Source organism: Pundamilia nyererei, unplaced genomic scaffold (genome assembly GCF_000239375.1).
Source record: "Pundamilia nyererei isolate P.nyererei 1_Seehausen unplaced genomic scaffold, PunNye1.0 scaffold00122, whole genome shotgun sequence".
Lineage (NCBI taxonomy): Eukaryota > Metazoa > Chordata > Actinopteri > Cichliformes > Cichlidae > Pundamilia > Pundamilia nyererei.
In genome coordinates this window covers 1,186,695-1,206,321 of record NW_005187523.1, presented here as the reverse complement: position 1 = coordinate 1,206,321, position 19,627 = coordinate 1,186,695, and the positions used below count along the sequence as shown (strand labels likewise).

The 19,627-nt window shown below is 39.6% G+C and overlaps 1 protein-coding gene across 1 annotated transcript; it reads left to right on the top strand.

Moving 5' to 3' along the window:
- Positions 1 to 1,243: 1,243 nt before the first annotated feature.
- Positions 1,244 to 18,397, top strand: sult4a1 (sulfotransferase family 4A, member 1). The gene is made up of 7 exons (XM_005742642.1): positions 1,244 to 1,581; positions 5,879 to 6,009; positions 8,298 to 8,378; positions 8,854 to 8,980; positions 9,095 to 9,189; positions 10,246 to 10,384; positions 15,378 to 18,397. Exons 1-7 carry the CDS (start codon positions 1,413 to 1,415, stop codon positions 15,488 to 15,490), a joined length of 855 nt encoding a protein of 284 aa, XP_005742699.1. The 5' UTR covers positions 1,244 to 1,412; the 3' UTR covers positions 15,491 to 18,397.
- The last annotated feature ends 1,230 nt before the right edge of the window (positions 18,398 to 19,627 follow it).

Here is a 19,627-nt window from a genome sequence, read left to right as displayed (position 1 = left end):
ACTGTGGTGCGTTCAATGACTGTCAGAAAAAGCGTTACGAAACAACGCAACTATGTCCCACTTATCGATTTATTTGTATTATAAGTACATATACATATGTGCATTTCTACTGTCACTGTTTATTAAAAAGGCGTATTTTAACAAAGAGTCATCAACTCGATCATTTTATTCTACTTAAATGACATGTCAAAGCAATATAAAACATGATGTCGTAAGTAATTTGAAAGTCTTCCTATTACCGAGTTAGTACAAAGGCAGCACGGGTTACTGAGGCTTGTCACATGAGCCAATCCATCCAATCAGTAGAAAGGTTTGACTCCGAGACGTCACAACACCTAAAAAAGGTGACAGCAAAGTATAAGTTAAAAAAGACAATGGGCAACATTAACAGTATATGAAAGTTCTTGCTTTAAAATCATTTCACTGTGTTTTAGGCTTCGTTTTTATTGATAAAATGTTTTTGAAGATAAATCCACAATGGTAACATAACATGAAAAGATATAGAACTAAAAGATTGCAATGTCTTATCTGTTCTTTGCGGGAATAAAACTGACAGATGAAGTGTGAATGCATGTTTCACAAAGGGCTAGACATTTCTTTTTTGACTTTATTTTCCAAAATTTTTTTTTATTTATTTTTATTTTTTATTTTTTAAGAAATGTAAGAAAATTTCAAACTAAAATGCCACGTTTAAATAATTTAGTAGTTTCTAGAAATCACTTTACCAGCAGTAACACCTTTCAGTCTTATTATGTAAGACTCCACAGGCTTTGCACACCTGCATCTAAGCAGTTAATCCTATTCTTCCTGATAGATCCAATCAAGCTCTGCCATATTAGATGGGAATTATCTATAACCTGCTATCATCAGGTCCTATTTAACCACACAGATTGAATAACTTTATCATGCAATAACTCCAGAAGTGTTCTGGTTGTTTGCTTTAGGTCGTTGTCTTGCTGAGAGGGGTGCTAGTGCACCAGTCTCAGGTCACTGCGCTCTGGAGCAGGTTTTCTTTTTTGTGTTTGGCTCCATGCAATCTGTACCCGAAGTCATGCTGTATCAACACAACATGCAGTCATCATCACCAGCCTCATAGCCCAATAGTTCTCTTTTGTCTGTGGAACGAGTTTGCTTCTGCAGGGCGCGCGCATCCTCGAGCCTGCTGAGTGGTCCTGATGCTGGTTCTCATGCACGCGTATTACATCACTTCTCTGTTGCGCCATTGGCTGAGGGTCAACTCCTCCGCCCTCCGCCGCGAGCCACAGCATCCCGACGCAAAGCAGCGCTGTTTCAAGCAACCTCATCACGGTCATCATCTTCTTACCTTTAAATACATCAAACCACACGTACACAAAGCTGTTCACGTGGGTGTGCGCGTTTTCTTTTTCCTGCACTGGCGGCTCGTTTCGACGATGGCCGAGAGCGAGGCAGATACGCCGAGCACGCCGATTGAGTTTGAGAGCAAATACTTCGAGTTTGATGGAGTGCGGCTGCCGCCCTTCTGCAGGGGAAAGATGGAGGAAATCGCCAACTTCTCCCTTAGAAGTAGCGACATATGGATTGTGACGTACCCAAAGTCAGGTAAAGGAGCCACCACACCACCCTGTGCACGAGTGTCTTCGTGCCTTCGCATTTCTTGCTGCTCGCTACTGCAGCAGTTTCTGCAGGCCTCTCTTGTTATTATCAAAGTTTAACAACACGAATAAAACACGAATGCACAGGTAGCCCGTATCTAGTATCAGTCACAGGGTTCATTTTGCGTAGCACGCAGGTATCACGGTATCGTGAGAGTTGCAAATCCGTTCACTTTATTGCAGTGGGTGGATGACGATATCTGTTTATGGTGCTTGTGCAGTAGAACTACTTTTATAGGCCTCTATCAAGCATGTACACGTAGCATCAGCAGCCCGTACTTCATAATCAAATATCAGCAAATAAATGAGTCAGACTGATTAGATCGATTAATGGCTGGCTGAAACACATTAGTGCAGCCTCCACAACTACTGTGGCCTTCATCATCCACCTCACTCGCATGAGCACTTCTAGAAGTTGGTGTTTACATCTATCCTCAGAGTGTCTTTGCGCAGCGCTGCTGCATGCGTCGTGCCCTGCTGTGCGCTGGGTGGGTCCGGTCATGTGACAGGTGGTGGGCAGCTGGAGCAGTGCTTGCAGAAGGCCAGAAGGAGTTTGAATATTCAGAGTTTTTAGTTGCATTTCTATGTAGCACAGCAGAGGAAAGCAACCCAAAGGACGGGGTGGCGACCATCGGGGATGTTTTGAAAGTTTTTGGCACAGGGTGGTTGACGGGGCCCAAAGGAATCAGAATATCTGATCATAAAAGCATTTGCCAATGAAGCAGAACCTTTGAGGAAAAATCGAATTTTACTTATTATTAAAAAGGTTTTATAAGCAAAATATAGTTATACTACTATACACTATATACTATACTATACTATATACTTTGGGATCATAACTGTTGCTTTATTACAGCTTCATTAAAGTGTGTGTGAAACATCACATTTTAATGTTGTTGTCCATAAGACTTACTTACATAAAGATAATTACCTTTAGCTGTAATAATATAGTCCATTATAAAATAGAACAATGTAATAATGTACGATTAACGGTACTCTAGACCAATGACATATTAAAAGGGGTGGTTTTCATTTAGTTTTGCCTCTTTAACCACCCTATACGTGCCTACAGTGTACATCTGGATAGATGCATGCATAGAAGAGCATTACAGATAGCTGTAAGCCACAGAGGCACTTGAGAGGAGCACATGTCTTCTCAGATCTTGCCACTGCACTATTTTGTTCAATGTCAAACATTTTTTGATCCAGTGTGCTGTCAAGACAAGAAACACTGGTATTGCACACTAAAGTTCTTTATACATTTCTTTAAAAAAAACACACAGTCACAGGAACACTTCAGAAGAACTCTACAAATTCAGCACAGCATCATTAAATTAGTTTATTTGTTAGTGCCTATTATACAGTGATAATGACTCAGAAGTTACAAATACACCCAACAACCCAACACACTCACTTAGAACTGAAGCACAGACTCAGAAATCTCCAGAGAACACTGGTGTGATTTCAAAGTAGTGATTTTTTCCCCTGGATTAGAGCCAGTGACATTTGATAAGGTCACCAGAGCTAAAATTATTGGGAACAGCAGTCACAGATGCCAAGAATCATCCCTTTCATAAGTTTATCACAGCAGGATCAGGAATGATTCGTCACATTTGTACACCAAAACAGTGCATGTTTGAGCAGAACTTGGTGTCCTTGGCACGCAGCTGGTCTCCTGAGGTTCTCTGCAATATTCTGCAAATATTCATTTTAACCAGTTACAACTTTGTGCATCCAAGCAATCTTTGTTTTTAAGCTTAAACAAGCTTTATATATCTGTAGTCTTTTGGTGCATAGGAGAAAGAAAGCACATGTCAGGCCACATGGCTGGGATTTTGCAGAGCTATGATGCCATTGGCTTACATGTGATCATCTTAGCCAATAGGATTAGCAGCACTCCATAAACCAAAGCGATATGATATTACTTAGGTCTGTTTCATATGTTATACTGTATACTTGCACATCCTTGAAGTTAGTGGAATCAGGAGGTCTGGCTCCACAAACATATTGAACTTTTATCAGGGATTTTGTTTCCCCTTTTTAAACCACAGCTGTCTTTAAGCCATGACTGTTCATTTTCCTTAAAACATGCGTTAGGTAACTTTAGGCAAAAATTCTAAACACATGGTCAAAGGAGTTAGAAAGACTGGAAAACAGCAGAGTTTGAAAGAGGTGAGCTGGGAGAGTCTGCAATGTGCTCCTGAGTATCCTGCAGCTTTATGCTCCATCCATTTAGAAACTCTATGTCAGTTTGTGCTACACTGATTTGGTCTTTCTTTATTTAATCTGTCTCTAGCATTTCCATCAGCTTTATGGGAATCCAGTATCAAAGTCTCATATTAAACATATGATGAGTGAAATTTCCAAACATAATATCCATATGCTAACCATACGTTCCATACGTTCACTTATAATCAAGTGAAGAATTTGAAATAAAGATAAGGACTTTAATTCTTTACTAGGAAGGAGGTATGAAATATGCATTGTGATGTATTTAAATTAAAAACCTGCAACTGATCTGGATCAAAATTTAACAAAAATGCATCCAGAAAAAAGAAACAGATATAATATCAAACATAATATAACACAAACTCAGCACAATGCTTCTTGGCAGTAAATCTTATATCATTGGAGAGCCTGTTTATTTCCCTCAAAATCGTGCAACATTTGCAAGGAAAATGCAAAGTTGAGTACGTGAGTTGCACCTATGAAAAGCTTGTCAAATCTTCTCTGGCAATGACAAACAGTTTATTCTGCTTTTGACTCTTGTTTTAAGCTTCTGGTAGCCCAGGTACAGACAATCAGGTGCCCGATAGGCGCCTGTGAGCATGAAGTATTTGCTCCAAGCAGTTTCTAATGTTTCAGTCACAGCAGCTGTGTGACTGAAACATTAAGCACTTGTAAAATTAGGCTGCTTACATGCTCAACCTTTAAACACATTGTACTAGAAACATAAACTGGTAACCCGTCCTGGTTACCAGTTATCACAGCATGACAGAATGACATCATATTGAATGAGGATCCAGTTTGAAAATGAACTCATTGCCATTGCTGCTGGTGCAATCCGGACACATGATGGGCTCCAGTTTTCATCTTTCACCAAGACTTACTGTTTCAGTTAACAAAATCAGTTTATATTATTTTATATTGTTTAATGTGTCATGATCTGCATTCAAGCTTAGGTTGCTTAGGCTGATTTATACACTCCGTGCAGGCAAATTAATGCTTTCCATAAAAACGAGTTCTTCATGACTTTTTTGCAGAATCTCTAGGATTTTTGATAAATTATTTTCATTCTTTGTTGCTAAATTAGATGAAAAAAGTGATTCTTTTGTACTTACAGAAAAAAGAGATTTTCAAAATGACCCCAAACTGTTGTGCAATTGAATACGTGTAAAAATCATCCATCATTTGAATCTCAGAGTTATTATGAGAACAGTGTTCTCTGTTAATCTTTGTATCCCAGGCCCCTAGCAGAGGTTTTTTTAAACTTTTAGTTGTAAGCCGCAAATGATTTTTTTCATCTATCAAATACAACTGAACCCTTTAAGGAGTGAAACACACTACATAACTGCTGCTAATGGGTTATAAAAATGTTCTTTTAGAACGAGAAAGCTTTTACTGAAAAACTTTCTTATGCAATTTATTCGGTTTCAAAGCCAGTATGTGGCTAACTTCACTTTATTTTTCTCTAAGTGAGAGTAGTCAGTCTTATTCATATCACTCTGTAATGTAGAACACTGGCAAGCCTTTAAGTTATTAAGAAACAAGCTGGGATGAATTGATTGCATCGTGTTAAAATGCTGACTTTTTCCATTGCTTAACAGAGAGGCATCCTTCAAGTTTCACATGGTGTGATCTGCATCTGTGAGCCAAACTGCCCATAAATCTTTGGACTGGCAACAAATAAGACATTAATAATGTGAGAATGGTAATGTTTTGTAACTAGCGATTAAATGGTTACAATGTAATTGATTAGGGTGACTGAAAAAGTGGAAACAGTAAATCATTTCTTCCAAGATGTCTTTTAGTGACGCACACACTTTTACTTGTGACTCATTGAGTTCCCATGGACGAATTAAGGCCTCAAAGACTGTTTGGGTGTTCTGTGCTGCAGTACAATAGTTCAGTGGTTAGTTTGTATTAATCCAAGCTCATCAGCTGTGGATCCAGCAACTTTCACTGTTTCATGCTACAGTTTGACTTTTGTCATTGTCCCCTGATTGTCTTTTCTGTCATTGCAGGCACCAGTCTACTTCAGGAAGTTGTGTATCTAGTGAGTCAGGGAGCAGACCCTGATGAGATTGGCCTTATGAACATTGATGAACAGCTGCCTGTTTTAGAATACCCACAACCTGGGCTGGACATCATACAGGTAGAGTGAGTCACTGACATCACAGTAGCAGACACTCAGCACCATAACCAATTTAGAACTGAGGCAGCAGGTGAGATTAAATTATTCGATCTGGTAAAACAATGCAAAATCTAGCCTGCTAACTTAGCCTTCCACTGTAGCCATGTTAATGGGTAACTGGTTCAAGACTTACTGTCATAAGTCTTGCTTATAAATGCAGATAATTTAGAAAATGTAATAAAAAGCAAAGTCATCAAAAGTTTGAATATTACATTTCCCACTTTTACCTCCCAGATATACTGTTTATTTGCATTAACTGAGCTGAGACTACAAATGGAAATTTGAAAGTTAAAAATCTTGTCCCCTGGATATAGATTCCTCACAGGCATATATCTGTTTATTCCTATAGATTAGGAATGAATAATTGTGTGGATTACATTATGACAACATTAAAACGAACTAACTGCTGATTTAGATCAGCCCGTTCTCACTCCCGAAGCGTAACATCCTGACGATTTGTCACGTCCCACGGCGTTCCTGAGGAACGCGAAAGGCGACCTTCGGCGTTCTTAAGGTACGCGCCGGGTTATGGGTGAAATACAGTAAAAGACGTTCCAGCCACATATTCCAGCTCTAACCATAACCTTATCCCTAACCTTAACCAGCACTGTGATGACGTGAAATAGTGTTTTCCAAAGCGATTTGAGGAAAATGAACGAACATGTGTGGATGGATTCCAAATGGTTCTCACATTTCCTCATTTTTCCGATCTCGTCATTTGTTCACACTGCAGGTCTTGATGCTCAATTCCAATTTTTTGATCAAATCTGATTTTTTTGTCTGCTCGTTCACACTACAAATAAAATGTGACAGCAAACACGCTCTAGTGTGAACGCTCAAAGCAGCCGCATGCGCAAAAGAAGACGTCACACACAACGTGCTCTGTTTAGACCCAGAGCAACAGCATTGTTGGACTGATGTTGTTTCGGACTTTACGTTTCCCAATTTTGCTTTAAGTTAAAGTTATTTTGTTATTTACATACTGTATGGCCTAATAATGATCCTTATTGCTGTTTTAGAGGAGCGGTGTTGTAAAGTATTCAATTCAATTCAATTCAATTTTATTTATATAGCGCCAAATCACAACAAAAGTCGCCTCAAGGCGCTTCATAGATACAGAGAAAAACCCAACAATCATATGACCCCCTATGAGCAGCACTTTGGCAACAGTGGGAAGGAAAAACTCCCTTTTAACAGGAAGAAACCTCCGGCAGAACCAGGCTCAGGGAGGGGCGGGGCCATCTGCTGTGATTGGTTGTGGTGAGAGAAGGAAGACAGGATAAAGACATGCTGTGGAAGAGAGACAGAGGTTAATAACAGATATGATTCAATGCAGAGAGGTCTGTTAATACATAGTGAGTGAGGAAGAAACACCCAGTGCATCATGGGAATCCCCGGCAGCCTACGTCTATTGCAGCATCACTAAGGGAGGATTCAGGGTCACCTGGTCCAGCCCTAACTATATGCTTTAGCAAAAAGGAAAGTTTGAAGCCTAATCTTAAAAGTAGAGATAGTGTCTGTCTCCCGAATCCAAACTGGAAGCTGGTTCCACAGAAGAGGGGCCTGAAAACTGAAGGCTCTGCCTCCCATTCTACTTTTAAATACTCTAGGAACAACAAGTAGGCCTGCAGAGCGAGAGCGAAGTGCTCTAATAGGGTGATATGGTACTACAAGGTCATTAAGATAAGATGGGGCCTGATTATTTAAGACCTTGTATGTGAGGAGCAGGATTTTGAATTCTGGATTTAACAGGAAGCCAAAACAGGAGAAATCTGCTCTCTCTTTCTAGTCCCTGTCAGGACTCTTGCTGCAGCATTTTGGATAGCTGAAGACTGAAGAATGTTTTTGGTCATAGCGCCCTGCTCTACTCGGGAGTGAGAACGTGTTGTTTAGATCTATAACATAAGGAGATGCTGGTAGTGGTCTCTATGTTTGACCAGCACCATCAAACTGATGCTAATGCTGCAGTAAGGTTATTGTCTATCAGGCTGCTCTTTGGTTTGTTTTTGTTTCACCACCAGTAACAATGACCTCATCTGGTGTTATTAAGATTTTTATTGGGGGAACTTTTGTAGGACCTCTTCCAGGGTCGTAAAATGTTATATGAGACACTCTACTGGCTAAAACTCAAACACCTCAGTCGTGTCAAAGCTGCAGATTTCTTGGACAAATGTCAAGAGTTGCACAAGTTTTCTGTAGGACATGATGGGAAAAGTTTAGTGCAGATTCACTGTGTTTGTCTTTCACAGGAGCTGTCGTCACCTCGTTTGATCAAAAGCCATCTTCCCTATCGATTCCTCCCTACAGCCATGCACAATGGAGAAGCTAAGGTTAGTTCTCTAAGAGGCTGAGTTCATCAAATCAACAAGTAAACAGGGAGATTCAGCAGTCATTTTTATTTCACTAAAACACAGAGGTAATATATCAACCTAGTATCACGGCAAAAAGTCAAATAGACCGCTTTGCCTCATGTACATGCACGCAGGAGCTGCAGTAAAACATCCGATGGAGATATTCCATTTCAAGCCAACATGAAAATAATCACGGGAAAGTGTTCAGACATTATTAACACTCTTACATGTAGATACATTTTAGCTGCCTAGCTTTATCGTTTCTGGCATTTGAGCACCCTGAAATGTACGCCACACGTCTTTTGCTCAATGCAGACTTTAAATATATTATCTCCCACTGCTGGTAATGCAACTTCTGTCCACGGTGGACCAGCGTGTCTGTTACACGCCTTGCTGTGATACTGGGTTAAATCTATACTTCCTGTTTACAGCGAGTACTGTTGCCCTCTTCCAGGTGATCTACATGGCTCGAAACCCTAAGGATTTGGTGGTATCCTACTACCAGTTTCACCGCTCTCTCAGGACCATGAGCTACCGGGGAACCTTCCAGGAATTCTGCCGGCGCTTCATGAATGATAAACGTGAGTATATAGATTAATAGAAGATTTGGACATTTCATGTACTCCACTCCATAGAAGCCCTGTCCTGTTTTGTCGAGTCCCTGTATCTCACTGATTGATACTTTTCCTTTATAGTGGGATATGGTTCCTGGTTTGAACATGTTCAGGAATTTTGGGAACACCGTATGGATTCTAATGTCCTTTTCTTGAAATACGAAGACATGTACAAGGTAATATCACAACTGTTTTGTGGGCCCTTTTAGCATCTTATTGCTAGTTCATGGAAACTTACACCCAGCTGTCTGCCCCTGACAGATGACTTTACTGAATTTTGTGTGCAACGTAGGCAGTAAATTAGGGGGAAATTGCTCCTATGGTGCCTGGATTTTCTGAGCAGGCATTCTGGCCTTGAACATACCCATATGGAAAAGAAATAGTAAAAACTTACATGATTTACTCATGAAAGTGGCCACTTTCTCATTACTTTCATATATTGTTTTTAGGAAGTGTCCAAAACATACAAGTTTCATTATGTAATTTTTCAAGGGATCTTATATCTGTTTTCACTCTTGTATGCTTTTCATACAAGTTTCACACAAGACAGATACAAACTTTATAAGATTTATATATATCTTTTCCGTATGGGTAGTTTTTGCCCTCTTAGTATACTAAACTATAGTTTGACTAAGGAACTCAATAGGATAAAAATCAAGAAGCATTGAATATTTCCAACTAAACCAAAAATCTATTTTAATAGAAATGTGTTTATATAATATGTTTTTGATATTTCACATTAATTTGTTATCTATTTGACATTTATGCTCTTTTTTATGCTCTATGGGCGTTAAACTTACCAGCCTGTATCAACGCATAAGGGCATAGATAACATCAGAGGTTCAAGGCACCAGCTACTGATTGATAAAACAGTATGTCAGGACTCTAAGATCAGGCAGACCAATGTTAGAAGACACACAGGATAGCTGCAAGTACCAAGTATCCAAATACATTTCTACCGTTCATCAGGCACCCAGCTGGAGTAGTAATCTGAACGAGTTCAATGTCACTGATGTCACAATATGAAAACTTTTCACGATGCATGGAGGCTCAACCTTCAGCACACCGAGGGTATACGGGCAACAGAAAGAGGGGGAGGGAGGATTAATGCGTGTCAAATCCAGGAGGAAACAAGCAGAATCACGCATTAGCGTTATTTTAACAACAAAACATTTTCTCTGTGTTTGTTTGTTACATTTGCTTTCATAGATTTTTCTTCCTCTCCTCTTCAGGATCTGGGGACATTAGTGGAACAACTGGCACGTTTCCTGGGTGTCTCCTGTGACAAGGCTCAGCTGGAAGGCATGGTGGAGAGCTGCAACCAGCTCATTGAGCAGTGCTGCAACTCAGAGGCACTGTCCATGTGCAGAGGTGAGTGGGAGAGGAAAGCTCAGTTATTTTGTCCTGGGCACAGACAGCATAAAACATGCACATACCGACTGAGACATCAGCCATTGGTTTAGGACTCTACACTCTGAGTAGAGGGAGCAGTGCTAATTTAAGAGCTAACACTAGTTAGCTATATTCACAAGTTGTCTCCATAAACTGTATGGGTGCAACAAAACCCCCCCACAAATAGTTACAGACTAATAAAGCAATTGAATGCACCCACCAAAACTGCAACACAATCTTCACACAGAAAGCCATAATTAGTCAAATCATGCAAACACAGTGAAGACGCCCATCTTAGCAGACGCCCATCAGAACCAGCTACAGACACTCATTAATCAAGGCCACTAACTCAAATATCCAGGTGGATGTAATTCAGGTAAGGCTCTTATAAAGAGGGGATCTTATCTATCGGCAAGTAAAGGGAACTGCAGTTTTTGTGATTTCCATGTTCATTTTACAGCTCTGGAGGTTGTTCATTGAGTCTTCTGAATAGGCAGTTTAACTGTATGTATGGTGATTACCTGCATAGATATGATGCAATATGTTAGTTGATTAATCAGGAGAAAATCAAATGTGTCTGATGTTATATTTTTATCTATTATTTGTATTATTTTGAACTATTTTCCAAGTGTGGCTAAGGGTAACACATAAATGCCAATATAAAAACAGGACATGCTGGTTTACAAAATCCAAGCACAGAGCAGGCAGCTGTAATATGTCACCGCTAGTGGTGGCTGTGTAACATCTTAGAACAGGGGTCCACAGACTGTAGGCCAGAAGTGACCCACCAAAGGGTCTATTCCACCCCCACTGATATCGTTGTGAGTATGCAGAGGAATAGAGTGCAGGAATATCAGACTGTTGGTGCTGCTGCTCTGAGTTTGTGCATCTAAACCTAAAGCAATGCCTCCCATTGTTTACATTATGTCTGTGTGTAGTATGAAGAGTAAAATATTGCTGGAAAAATGAATGAACACAGAAGAACAAATTCAAACAAATGCTGCAAACAAGAAAGAGTACCAGGAAAACACAAATCTTACAGGACATTGCCCACTTTATATTTCCATGAATAAGTGCAAAAAATGCAGTTTCTGGTAGAAGATTGGGTAAGCTCATCGTGGTAGGATTGCCAAATGCCCGAAGCAGTGGAGGAGAATGGAATTTTATGCGTTGCTCACGTCAGTGAAAAGTCAATTATATAGCAGCTTCTCTTTCAAAATCACTGCCCTTTCATGCTACTTAATGCTACTAAAGAAAGTAGCAGCTGGGTCAGATCTTTTTGGTCCTTTGCTCTGAGCTGTTTGCTGAGAGTTGTTAGTTTCTTACAGTGCTTACCTCCTTGTTAACTCTTGTGGTGATACTACAATATTGTGTAGTTCGATTTCTGTATGCTCCATGTAGGTGTATTCAAACCTTTTTGTTTATAGCAGTTTCATTGTTTTTCATTCTGTTCCCATTAAGAGATTAGCTGTTCCCATTAGCTGATAGAGGTCAGGATGCAAATAATCGAAGCTAATCATATTTGGGGTCAAATTCAATACAAGCTAGTGCAGACAAACTCAGACAACAACTAAATCACTAACTATAACTCTCGACCGCTGCAAAGGAAATGTGTAGCATTGCAGATTACACATTTCCTAAAGTCAACCACACCATAAATTATTTAATGTACACTGAGCTTATAGACAACATTTTTTAAGGGGAGATAACTACATTGATTTGTGTTGGTTAGTTATTAATGTCCCTGGAGACGATAGTTATGTTGCAAGAGTTTGTGTATGCAGACCAGTCTCAGGTCACTGACCTGTAGTAAACAGAGCAAAGGCTTACCCATGCAAATTTACCTAATACTAATAATATCTCACAGCTGGACTAATAATCTGATACAAGCTAAATACATCCACATCTAAGTTGTTCCTTATGTGAACTATGGTAAATGGTAAATGGCCTGTATTTATATAGCACTTTACTAGTCCCTAAGGACCTCAAAGCGCTTTACACATCCAGTCATCCACCCATTCACACACAGGTGATGGCAGCTACATTGTAGCCACAGCCACCCTGGGGCGCACTGACAGAGGCATTACAATGAGATTAGGACTTTATGAAGAGAAACACCTTTCTGTTTCAGGAGTTTAGATCATCACGCAGTGTCATAGTCAATACTTTACACTGCAGGTTAGCACAAGGCTACTTAACGTTAGCTTCTTAGTAATTCAGTCACTCAGAGCTCTTGGTGCACAATACTACTTTAACTCATGTAGTCAATGATTTATATCAGCGGTCTCCAACCTTTTTTGCGCCACGGACCGGTTTATGCCCGACAATATTTTCATGGACCGGCCTTTAAGGTGTCGCGGATAAATACAACAAAATAAAACTAGTACTGGTACCGAAAAAAAGAAGATTTATTCATAACACACTGAAAAGACCCAGGAAAACAGAGTTAACGATACAAACGATAACAAAATAACGCTGGAAACCGATAAAAACCCTGAAAACTATACATTTCACACCTGAGCCTCAACTCTCGCGGCCCGGTACCAAACGACTCACGGACCGATACCGGTCCGAGGCCCGGGGGTTGGGGACCGCTGATTTATAACACATATGACTCAGGACTTGACAGTAAGTCTTCACATAGCAAGGGGCAGGTGTTAGACACAGTTTAGGATAAACCCTGCACTCCACCTGAGCCTCAACTCTCGCGGCCCGGTACCAAACGACTCCTAAACTCCTAAACTCTGTGTCTAACACCTGCCCCTTGCTATGTGAAGACCTACTGTCAAGAAGAACTTTACACTTCTATGGGTGCAGCTTTGGAAATGCTGTTCACAAACACATAGCTGACTCTGTACTTCTTTGGACAAACCCTGAAAGCAGGTTTTTGATGTCATAAGAAAATTGTTGTTAAATGTGACCCTTGTTATCACAATGAGAGCTCTGATCACTCGCTTCATCTTTATTAACTTTACTGTATGAAACTCTCTTAAACTGACAACTGAAGTTATTAAGCTAACTGTGAATTTATTATTTAAAATGGGCTGATCGCTCCATCAGGTCTACACCTCTGATCAGTAAATGTTAACATACATGCTGCATGAGTTGAGAGGTGAATACTATGTTTAACTATGTTTAATTATTTATATACTGAGTTTTAAACGAGTGAATGTTAAATTGTTTGATTAATGCAAAGACAAGTTCTGTGAAAAATATATAAATTTGTGAAAAACCTTTTGACTGGAAGGATTATGAGCTTGGTTTATTAATGTGTTGATGTTAAGATAGTTAATTTACAGGTTTGGTGTTTTCTCAATATGACCAAATATTAAGAATATGGTTTCAAAGAGAAACACACACTGAGCCTGCTAACAATGCTTATGCTGGCATTTAAATTTATACAACTTTCATCAATAGATGTTTCTGGTTTGCCTCACACGCTACATAGTTTCATGGTCACATAGCAGCTAGTTAGTGTGTGCTTGTGGGTCAGTCAGTGCCTCCTATGACAGTTATAGGTGATAGCTACCAAGGCTCTGTGACAATCAATCACAGCAACTGCTAGTAACAAATTGCAGCTGGTAGGGGGATTCTCACCAACTGATCTCTGGGTCTGTGTGACTGGGACCTAAGAATTTAAAGTTTAACTTTATCAAAATGATTGCAGAAGAAAACAAGACGATGTGATTCAACTGTAGGAATGACGATGGTTCGAATACAGAACCAAGTTATAGTTAAATTAGTTATGGCGTTAATTTAAATAGTTTTGGTTAAATTAAAAATGAGTTGTGCCACGGTTACCTGCATGACATTTCATATTGCATGACTATGTGATTGAATATTTTTGGATTATTACATAATGCATTCTGATGAAAACATTATAGCACCAGTGTGTCTGACTCTGCACTGCAGACTGTAGTTTAACACTGGAGTGTTGTGCAGGATGTGACTGCGTTTGTTTTGATTGAACCTTTCATGAGTTCCATGTACAGTCATATGAAAAAGAAAACTGTCAAATGATGATTTATTATCTATCAGAACTATTTTAGCAGCAGTAACTTGAAGTGTCCCCTGTTTTCTGTGTGACCTCCAGTCCCTTCAGTAGTTGAGGAAATCTGGCGTACTCCTTCATGTCATTGTTCAGTTCACTGAGGTTGGAGGAACTGTGTTTATGCATATCTATCTTAAGGTACTTCCACAATCGAGTTGAGCTCTGGACTTTGACTGGGCTATTGCAAGACCTTGACTCTTTTCTGTTCCAATCATTTTCATGTTGCATGACCCAGTTTTGGCCACGCTCTAGCTGTCGACCTTACATTTGACTCTAGAGTACTTTGGTATACAGAAGTCTACACGGTGACTGCAACAAGTCCAGGTCCTGTAGCTGCAAAACAAACCCACTCATCACCTTTCCACTGCTATGCTTGAAGGATTTCCACTTGGTCTCTTCTGTCCAAAGGACGTTGTTCCAGATCTGTTGTCCTTTGTTTCAGAGAAAGCTTTGCAAATGCGGTCAAGTTCATTTTAGAGAGAATTTTTCCAAACAAGCCATACTTGATCTGTCATTTTGTAATTGTGCTTTCTGAAGCTACTTAATTCCTACAGAAACAGTAAGGGTGCGCACAGTTTTTCACATGAGTGTACATGTGTTTTACATTTGTTTCCTTATTTGTTATCATTTTGGTTTATGTGTATATTTAGTTTTTTATGTTCACTTACAGTTTCTGTCATCTGTTTTTGTTCTATGTTTTTCCATCTGTTTTTTTCCTTTTAGTCTAAGGAAGTCTGGTGTTTGATCTGCTATAGGTTAGAGAGCTGACAGTCAGTCACATACACACTGCAACTGGTGAGTCACTGCCGTGCCGGGCTGCATTCAGTCTGCAGCAGAAATACGCTCAATAAGTTTTGGTGTTTTGAGCACAAATAAAGACGGTGCTTATTAAAATCCTTACTACGCTCCATTTCCCTGCAGGTCGTGTTGGTCTGTGGAAAGATATCTTCACCGTGTCTATGAATGAAAAGTTTGATGCGGTATACAGACAGAAGATGGGGAAGTCCGACTTGACCTTTGACTTCTGCCTGTGAGGAACGCCTGACCATCTCTCCGTATCGCCTCCCGACTCACTTATCTATGCTAGCTCATTTCCTGTCGAAACCCAAACTCCTACAGCTTCCCTCAGTCAATCTGAAGTTCAATAGTTCAACCTAACAGTGAGCTCTCACTAAAAGACTTTTCACATATGCAATCCCATGTCAGCAGAAATCAGAAGTCACACTGTTGTGGAGATTACCGAATTTTTTAAATCAATAGTTAAACCAAATCTCCCTCAGCCCCTACCTCCACTGCTGTGTGTGTTTATAGTATATATCGACTAGATTAGGGTCAGCCACTGAACTGAAGTCTTGGTGGGTGGATTCATAACAGGAATTTAACCTGTATGCAGATATTTGTGATGAAAAACGTTGGAAATGAACGGGGAAAGTTGCTATAGCTGTCCTCAAACATGCTAACGACAACACTAACGATGTTGAGTCGGCACTAGTTGAAGGAAAAAACGATACTTTGAACCACCAACTGTTTGGCAGCATTATGGACACGACCTCGAGCTGTTGTCAAAGAGTTGTATGTTTACCATAAGTCCAGAATATTCAGGAGCCACAGTCATTTATCGTTGTGGCCATTTGACAAACATAAGCTCTGTTTTGGTCTCCGCTAAAATAACGATGAAAAATATCAGGTAGACGAATAGTGCTCGCCATCAACTTGTAGGTAAGACTGTGTGAGGACAGTCGATAGGCGCAGCAGCAGCGTATTTCTGGAAATGGGTTAGAAAAAACCAAAACGATGAGCTACAATGCTAAAAACGTCTTCATCGGGTTGTCGCTATGAGCCACAACTTTGAGATTACACAAAATGTTTTGACCAGTTTTTACTGTAAACACATTTACCACGCAGTCTGCCAGATCTTTTATTTGTGGTCTATATAAAATACCTTTATTTAAACAGGGAAGGCTTTGAGAGCAGGCTCTCTTTTACAAAGATCCCCTGGTTATGACACACATGAAAACATTTACTTTGACTCATTACATAAAAATAATATAAAGAAACCTCTTGAATTATGTATAAAATCATAACAGATAGAAACTGAATAAAACAAAAATAATATTGCATCAGAAAGAAGCAAGTATGATGCAAATATCCATAATCGATTTATTGCAGCATTTTCCTACATTGGTATTATTGTGATAAATTTAAAGGACTAAACAGTCTTGGTACCAAGTATAGTGTGAAGTTGAAATATAAGCAAGAAGACACATCCAATATTCCCATGAAGTTTGCCAATAAGAGCTCTGTAAATAAATAAAGTCCAGTGTTGTTCTCGTCTCACTGCCAGCAGCTGCTACCTTGCTTTCTTATATAAAGCATTGTAATGTTTTCTAAATCTGCTCCCAGATTTGAAACTGAGGGTGGACTGAGGCCGAGTCAGGGGAAAGCATATCGATGATTTCAACACGATTCAAAACAAATAAATCGTTTGCTTTCTGCATCACTGGGAATACAAGCCTTAATTTATAGAACAATGTCAGCTTTTCTGTGAAAGACATCTTTATTCCACTAATATCATTTGAAAGCATAACTTGTCATTAAGGCAGAAATCTGGGTATTTACAGCAGGTGTCCTGGTAAAAGTAGTAAAACTCACTACAGTGTAACTATTAACCATCCTCCTGATGTCAGCAAACATTTGGTGCGAGTTCAACAATTATTTTTAGATTAATTAACGTTTAAAACTGCTTGGTGATTAGAGGGCTCTGCTCTGCATCAGCTACAGATATTTGGACATGTCTGATGTGAGTGTGTATGAGATGTGGAGAGGGACAACTGTCTTGTTAATCCTCAAACATGTCACCCGAGTACATCAGGGCCCCGTCAAATTCATTGACTGTGTCTAGATCCACACAGTAGTGGTCGGGTCAGGTCTGGAAACATTGACATAAATGGATATTTATGCCATCAAATTCATCTAAAACAGCTTTTGTCACATAAAAGAATTGCAATACTGGATTCAAAGAAGAAGTTATGTTATCTGCAGTTTACCAGCATTTAGCTGAAAGTAATGGAATGTCGCCCTCTGGTGGTCTAAATGGGGAGCTGCACTCACTTGCATATGTCGTGTTTTGAAGGCAGTTTTGGGCATCATAATTGATGTTGGGTCACCTGGGCGGTAAAACCTGATGACAGAGCTGACACACCAGAGCTGAGCTGAAGCATAAGGATCATTTGGAGTGCATTATTTCTTTTTAAATTACTTTTAAGCTTTGACAAAAATCGGTGTTGGGGACACAGATCTATTGGACTCATCGTAAATTCCTACTGCTAATCCCACGCATTTGATCTTATGCGTGGGGCCAGTTGTTGCGACATACGCACAAAATTTAACCAGTTTTTTTTCTCTACAAAGAAGGGAACACAAAGGGAATCAAGCCTGTACCACCACAGTGAACAGTAAAATGTTTTTTTCTCAGAAATGTCAGGTTTAAGAGGGGTGGGCAGAATATTAACCCATAACCAGCATTAACTGTGTTCTGCTACTCAGTGTAGGGCAACAACAGCACCACTGTCTAACTGGAGACTGGAATCAACCTGAGCATCACTTCCAAACAGTATAGCACCTTCTACTCCTTCTCATCCTCTGTTGCTGCAGTAGTTCATGCAGACTAGTCCCTGCGCTCTACCTGACACATGTGAATGTCTTTATTGTGTGGATGTACACTACAACCTCAGCACAACTCTGCACATTCGTTTTTTCATTGTTCTTATTTCCTACTGTAACACTGTTTACAACCATTGGCAAGGCTTTAGCAAGTCCAACTCCACCTATCTTTTTATTTGGGGTTTTTATACATGCCTGTCTCTGTTTCAGGACATCCTTTTATTGTATTTGACATGCTTTGCTTTGCTGGTTTATTAATAAAGTAATGTCTTCATGTGATATCCGATGGATGGAGAGTCTTTCTTTTAATTGCTATAATGCAATTTATTAAAAAAAGTTTAGTTTTAAAATACTGTTACTGGACAAATGGGGAATGAGAATCATTTACTCAGTTGTTTGCTCAGAAATCTTTGCTCTGAAAAAAGAGGCTGACCACAGACATCTGGAAAGCACTGGGCTTCAGCACGTGAGGCACATTATTCCTAATGACTGCATTGAGCCTTTTAGGTTCTAAACGGACATTTTTCTATATTTTAAGGTCAGCTGGTAAAATGTTTAAACCTGCTTGTTAGATTAAATGGTGATTGGAAATTGGCAACAGGTAAAAGTGATAAATTACGGTACATTGCTACTTACAAGTAACTGTCAAGTAAATATCACATTAATGGAGGTTACATCAGCCATCATGATACTGCTGTTCAACTCTTCGCCAGTGTAAAGCTGGTATAAAGGTGAAAGACCATCAGCAGGTTAAGCTGACTCTTTCCAAAAGCAAGTCCCACAACTCAGCAACACATTATCGAAATTTTCATTTCTGTGGTGAACAGGACATAAAAACTGCATGTACAAAAATATTCTTGGCTCAAAATCATTTGCCCCTGTTAAAGTTATGCTTCTACCACCATCTTTGATGTTGCAGATCTCACTGCTGGATGCCACATGGCTTACATGAAACCCATGAAATCATAAAACAAAACAGAACAATTACAATTGTTTTTATACAGCACCAAATAACAACAACAATCGCCTGATGGCACTTTATATGGTAAGTTAAAGACACTACAATATTACAGAAAACCTCCAAACCAGATGATCCCCTTTGAGCAGGCACTTGGTGACAGTGGGAAAGAAAAACTCCTTTTTAACAGGAAGAAACCTCCAGCAGAGCAAGGTTAGGAGACGTCTGCTGCAACCAGCTGAGTGTGTGGCAAGCAATACAGGACAAAAGACACTGGCTGTGGAGGAGAGCAAGACATTAATAATAACCAACGATTATTAATGAAAAAAGGTCAGTGACGAAGAAACACACAGTGCATCGTGGGAAGCCTCCAGAGTCATAGGGTCACCAAAATCCAGCCTTAAAATAATCAAAATTGCAAATCAGAAAGTTAAAATCAGCCTTACCAGAATATTTTGACCTCTTTAAAACAATATCAGCTGGGTCTTCAGATTGTGACTTTTTGTGGATTATTAGATTTTCTTGAAATGTGAAATATACTTATTAAATG

Excerpts from the sequence above, each read along its gene's own strand:
- sult4a1 (XM_005742642.1), top strand. The coding sequence starts at position 1,413 with ATGGCCGAGAGCGAGGCAGATACGCCGAGCACGCCGATTGAGTTTGAG. Across the intron at positions 8,981-9,094 it reads GCGCTTCATGAATGATAAAC|TGGGATATGGTTCCTGGTTT; the intron begins GTGAGTATATAG and ends TTTCCTTTATAG. Across the intron at positions 10,385-15,377 it reads GGCACTGTCCATGTGCAGAG|GTCGTGTTGGTCTGTGGAAA; the intron begins GTGAGTGGGAGA and ends ATTTCCCTGCAG.